The following is a 5900-nucleotide window of genomic DNA, read 5'->3' on the forward strand; positions in this document are numbered from 1 at the left end:
GACATCGTTCCTGCCTATAACCATTACCAGTTACAACAACTCTTTGAAGAACCTTGAATTAATATGAATTACAACACCACTTAATTGAATTTGAATGATCTATCAATAAAACACTTGAATGATCACTAAGTAAACCTTAGACAGAAGGACATGTGATCTTGAAAAAAAGCACTAGTCCTGAATGAATCCCACTGAACAACAGAACGATTAAAATTAAAAGGTAAATGATCTTTAACCAATGCTCTCTAAAATTACAAAAGATTGAGACTTCCGGTGGACGCGGAGCAAGATGGCAGCATAAGTTCGAGCTCCCTTGTCGAAGGAAAAAAGAAACCTCCCTAATCCAAGGAAATCAGTCAAAATACAATTTTAACCAGACACGAAATGAGTGGAGGACGCAAGCAGAGAAGTATAAGGAAGAAAATGGCAGAAGTATACAACCCCGACGCTGAGGAAATGGAAGAAGAAAGCGGCGACTCGAATCAGCTACAGGCCGTGTTGGAGGGGCTACATAACATCACGGCGGAAATCCGAGACTTTAAAAAGGAGGTGAAGGAGAACCTCACACAATTCAAAGACGAATTCAAAGAGGAGGTGAAGCGAGAATTTATGGGCTTTAAAGAAGAAATTAAGAAAAAAGAGGCACAGAACGATGCAGAAATACAGAAACAACAAGAGGACATGACCGAGGCGAAGGGCCGCATAGCAGAGCTGGAAGAGAGCAACACGGAAGCGAAGGCCGCCATTCTGAACCTCTTAAAACAGCAGAGAAAACTACAAGAGAAGCTAACGGAGTTGGAAGGACACGGCAGGCGCTGCAACATGAGAATTTACAACGTGGCTGAACAAGAAGGTGAATTAGTCCAAGAAAGGGTGGAGAAGCTGCTACACCGTGAGCTAGCTCTACCGGCCGGAACCGAGTTACAGATCCAGCGGGCTCATAGAAGCTTCGGAAAGAGACCTCCACCCGAAGCTAATCCCAGGTCCATAGTGGTTAACTTTCTTAAATACAAAACCAAAGAAGAAATCCTGACAAAAGCATGGAAAAAGAAAATCCAAGTCGAGGGGAAGCGGATATTTTTCGACCATGATTACCCCACTGAGGTAATAGAAAAACGCAAATCCTACTCCGAGATTAAAAAGGCTCTGAAAGACCGAAAGATCCGCTTCCAGACGCCAATGACTAAAATACGGATTCACTGGTCAGACGGGATCAAGATTTACAACAACGCAGAAGAAGCTGCAATAGACATGAGGAGACGAGGGCTGGAGATGGAGAACCAGAATGACACCGGACCTTCCCCCGAGGAGAGGAGCCAGACGGCGGCATCCTGGCAGCGCTTCGGGAAGAAACATGGGTCGGGCGACGGGTCCTCCGCTACGGGCTCTGGCCAGAATGCGAGTAGCCGAGCGAGGGAACGGCTGCAGGAGTTTCAAAGAGGAGGACACTGAAGACGCGGAGGTAAAGGGGGCATAAACTGCTCATTGAAGAAGGGGGATGGAAGAGACTACAGTCTTCTCTGAAGTTTGAATAAATAACGACAGGGAGATCCACCAAGCAAGGGACTGTTGGACTCGCCTAGCAGGTCGGGGGAACCCAACACAGGTTTGCCCAAAACCACTAGGGGGGGGGGGCCCTCTTCATAAAAGGATACCCCCCTCCCTTTCCAGCAGGGGGACAGGGCCTCTTGGGAATATGGCCTATTTTTAGTCGGGAGTTCAGATTTGTTTTTAGTTTAGTTTGTGTTCATAGTTCAAGTGGAGAGGCTGAGATTCAAACCAAGATATACAAACAATGTCTAAGGTTGTAACTGTGGTATCACTGAATGTCAATGGTTTAAATAATATCAAAAAGAGAGATAAGGTCCTAAATAAATTTAGAAAAGAAAAAGTACAAGTTATTCTCTTACAGGAGACACACCTAACAAAAAAGGGCATGAAAAGTACAAAAAATTAGGGTATAGAAACTCATTTTCCTCCTCATTTGGAGAAAAGCATAAGCGAGGAGTTATGACACTGATTTCAAATAGTGTAAAGTTTGAATTGTTGGAGGAGATTGGGGATAAAGAAGGAAGATACTTAATGATAAAGGGCAAATTGGAAAACCAGTTAACCACACTACTCAATGTATATGCCCCTCCAGAAAGTGACAAAGTACTTTTTAAGAAAATATTTGATCTCATTAACTTGGAAATAGAGGGAATATTGATATGTAGCGGGGACTTTAATGTGGTGTTAAATTATAGGATGGATACTACAAGCAAGAAAAATAGTAAAAAACAAATCAGTAGGTACATGAACACCATGATGTCAGAAATGGCAATTGTAGATGTGTGGAGAGAATTTCACCCCTTAGATCAAGATTATACTCATTACTCAATACCACACGGTATTTATTCCAGAATTGATTATATACTAATGAACAAGAGAGAACTACACAGAGTGAAAGAGTGTAGGATTGGAGTTTCAGACGTTTCTGATCATAACGCAATCTATCTTAAGATTCATTTGGACAGCAAAAAGAACAATACTCTGTGGAGACTAAATGAAGGCATATTAAATACCAAGGGACTAGTTGGTGAAGTAAGAGAGGAGATAACCCGTTATAAAGAGGAAAATGATAACGGTGAAGTGGACCCAGTAATTCTTTGGGATGCTCTGAAGGCAGTAATACGGGGGAAAATGATTTCTTACACAGCATTTATGAAAAAAGCAAGATTAGAAATATACAATAAACAAATAAGAAAGCTAAGAGATTTAGAACAACAACATAAACAAACAAATGACCCAGACGTATTTAATGTGATTAAAGAAACCAGGAAAGAAATGGATGAGAGTTTATGGGAGGAGGTAGAAAAGAAGGCTAGATTTACTAAACAAATGTACTATGAAGGGGGACCGAAAGCTACAAAAAATTTGGCTAGGCGCGTTAAGAAACAACAAACATTAAGTAGCATACATAAAATAAGAGATCCACTATCCAATACAATCTTATATGAACAAGAAGAAATACAAGGAACATTTGAGCAATATTACAAAACTTTATATGCACAGCCACCATCGGCAGGGGAAGAGGAGGTGAGTCATTTTCTGGAAAAATTGGATTTACCAGCAATAGGCACAAAACAAAATGCGACATTGACTTCTCAAATTACAGAGGAAGAGATTACAAAGGCAATTGGCAGGACCAAAACAGGAAAGTCACCAGGGTCAGATGGTTTAGGGGCTTCTTTTTATAAAACCTTCAAAGAACAATTAACACCACTGTTATATGACTCGTTTAATTATAGTCTCAGGACTGGCAAGATGCCTCCATCTTGGAAAGAAGCCATTATTTCCGTAATTCCAAAGGAAGGTAAAGATCAAGAATACTGCCACAACTACAGACCGATATCAGTACTAAATGTAGACTATAAACTGTTTTCCTCTATCATAGCTAAAAGAATGGAAAATTTAATGCAGGATTTAATTGATGAGGATCAAACTGGTTTTATAAAGGAAAGACAAACACAAGACAATATAAGGAGAACTCTTCATATCATAGACCATCTGCAAAGAAGAGAGGAACAGGCAGTTCTGATAAGTATAGATGCGGAAAAAGCCTTCGACAGTGTTAATTGGAACTTTTTGTATAAGGTCTTAGAAAAATTTGGATTTAATGAAACATTTGTAAATTGTATTAAATCAATTTATCAAGACCCAACTGCAAGGATTAAAATAAATGGCAACCTGTCAGGAAGATTTACTCTGGAGAGAGGAACAAGGCAGGGATGCTGCCTCTCACCGAGTCTTTTTGCACTGTTTATAGAGCCGCTAGCTCAGATGATTAGGCAGGAAGAGGAAATGAAAGGAGTGGAAATAGGAGGGGAAGAACATAAAATAGGGCTGTTTGCAGATGACATTTTGATTTATCTAATGAAATGTTTTTAAAAACAGTAAGTTTGCTTGAGGAGTTTGGGAAATTCTCTGGATACAAAATCAACGTGGAAAAAACACAGGTCCTAACAATAAATTACTCCCCGCAGCAGAAAATAAGGGATACTTATAAACTTAAGTGGAATGAAAAATCTATAAAATACTTGGGGGTGAACATAACCAAAACAATTGACAAACTCTATGATGCAAATTATTTAGAAATAAACCACAATATTAAGAAAGACCTGGGGCGATGGATGGACATTGGCTTGGATCTTAGCTCTAGAGTGGAGATAATTAAAATAAATATTTTACCACGACTGTTATACCTGTTTCAGTCCCTGCCACTGATTATCCCCCAAAAACAATTTGTAGAATGGGACAGATGGATTTCAAGGTTTATATGGAACGGGAAGAAACCTAGGGTTAGATATAAAACACTTCAGCTCCCAAAAGATAAAGGAGGCCTGGGTTTACCAGCCCTAAAAGAATATTTCTGGGCCGCACAAATTAGACCCCTCGTATGTTGGTGCAATGATGACTATGTTTCAAAATGGAAAAATATGGAAATAAGTAGAAAAGACATAGAAGTTAAAAATTTAATAGCACATAAAATACTCTTAGGAAAACTAAGCAATAAGCTAGATTCAATAACTAAAACTACGATTGAAATATGGAACACAGTGATTGATAATTACAATTTAGAGAAAGAAACAAAGAGTTTGAGCTGGTTTGCTTGGGACCCGAGGTTTAAACCAGGTATTTATGATACAGGTTTTAAACAATGGGCAGATAAAGGAGCCACAGCAATGTGTAAATTGACTGAAAAGGGCAATCTGCTGAGCTTTAATAGCTTAAAGGGAAAATACGATCTGGAGGATCAAGACCAGTATAGATATCTGCAAATAAAAGATTATTATGAGAAAGAGATAAAAACCAACGTAAGTGAAATAATAGAGATATTTCATAAGGCCTATGAGGGGAATAAATTGCGGGTTATTTCAGCACTATACCAGGGACTGATGGCAGGCAGGAAGACATCTACTATGTACATCAAAGAAAATGGGAGGACGAATTGAAGGAGCTCATAAGCGCGGAGGAATGGTTTAAAATTTGTAAAATGCAATGCACGGCCACCTGCTCCCGTGTGTGGAGGGAATTTAATTGGAAAAACATGATTAGATTCTTTATAACACCAAAGATCAAGTCCGGGATGGTATCCAGTTCACAGCCATGCTGGAGACTCTGTGGCCAGACTGACGTAGGCCACACACACATATTCTGGTCTTGTCCAAAGCTAACCACATACTGGCATAATGTTAGCCTTATCTTGAAAAACATATTGGGATACGGAATACCCAGATCATGTAAAACACTCTACCTGGGATGCCTCACACACGATGTAATTCAAAAGGACGATGAATATCTGTTAAAAATATTACTTTCTGCATCAAGGAAAACCATCACAAAATTATGGTATAGACAAGACCCTCCTGCAGTGGAGCAGTGGCTGAGCATTGTGGAAGAGATTTTCGTAATGGAGAAAATCACATATAGACTAAGACTGCAGGAGGACAAGTTTGATGTTAAATGGGAAAAATGGAGCGACTACAGACGCAGGCCGAATGCCACTCTTGTATCCAGCTAAATATGGACACGGTTGCCCAACATTGTATATGAAGTTGAATGTATTGATGCCTCTCCACTGTATGTGTTCAGAAATGTTCAATAAAAAATAAGTATAAAAAAAAAAATTACAAAAGATTGTAGATGTTTCAGAACAGAGGATGTCATTCAGGTTTAGACTACCTGCACTGCCTTAAATACAAATGCACCAATGAAAAAAAAGTTAGTTTAGTGAAATAATTAGATGTCAGAAGGTAAGCTGAGGAGTTGACTAAGAATCCATCACAAAGGAATGGCAAAGTCCTCTGGTTTTTGTTATAATCCATGCTTTCAGAGGCTTTCGTGATGTGGGCCACTTT

At 39.4% G+C, this 5900-nt stretch overlaps 1 protein-coding gene across 2 annotated transcripts; it reads left to right on the top strand.

Annotated features, from left to right (window-relative positions):
* The first annotated feature begins 256 nt into the window (after positions 1–256).
* On the top strand, positions 257–5669 carry LOC114143881 (uncharacterized protein PF11_0207-like). 2 transcript variants are annotated; one of them, XM_028016255.1, is made up of 2 exons: positions 257–1338; positions 5486–5669. In XM_028016255.1, exons 1-2 carry the CDS (start codon positions 385–387, stop codon positions 5561–5563), a joined length of 1032 nt encoding a protein of 343 aa, XP_027872056.1. In that variant the 5' UTR covers positions 257–384; the 3' UTR covers positions 5564–5669. The 2 variants fall into 2 exon arrangements, with proteins under 2 accessions (XP_027872056.1, XP_027872055.1); XM_028016254.1 differs by having other exon boundaries at positions 257–1334; positions 5482–5669.
* The last annotated feature ends 231 nt before the right edge of the window (positions 5670–5900 follow it).

Source organism: Xiphophorus couchianus, chromosome 5 (genome assembly GCF_001444195.1).
Source record: "Xiphophorus couchianus chromosome 5, X_couchianus-1.0, whole genome shotgun sequence".
In the NCBI taxonomy this organism is placed as follows: domain Eukaryota; kingdom Metazoa; phylum Chordata; class Actinopteri; order Cyprinodontiformes; family Poeciliidae; genus Xiphophorus; species Xiphophorus couchianus.

Excerpts from the sequence above, each read along its gene's own strand:
- LOC114143881 (XM_028016255.1), top strand. The coding sequence starts at position 385 with ATGAGTGGAGGACGCAAGCAGAGAAGTATAAGGAAGAAAATGGCAGAA. Across the intron at positions 1,339-5,485 it reads AGACGGCGGCATCCTGGCAG|GAGGACAAGTTTGATGTTAA; the intron begins CGCTTCGGGAAG and ends CTAAGACTGCAG.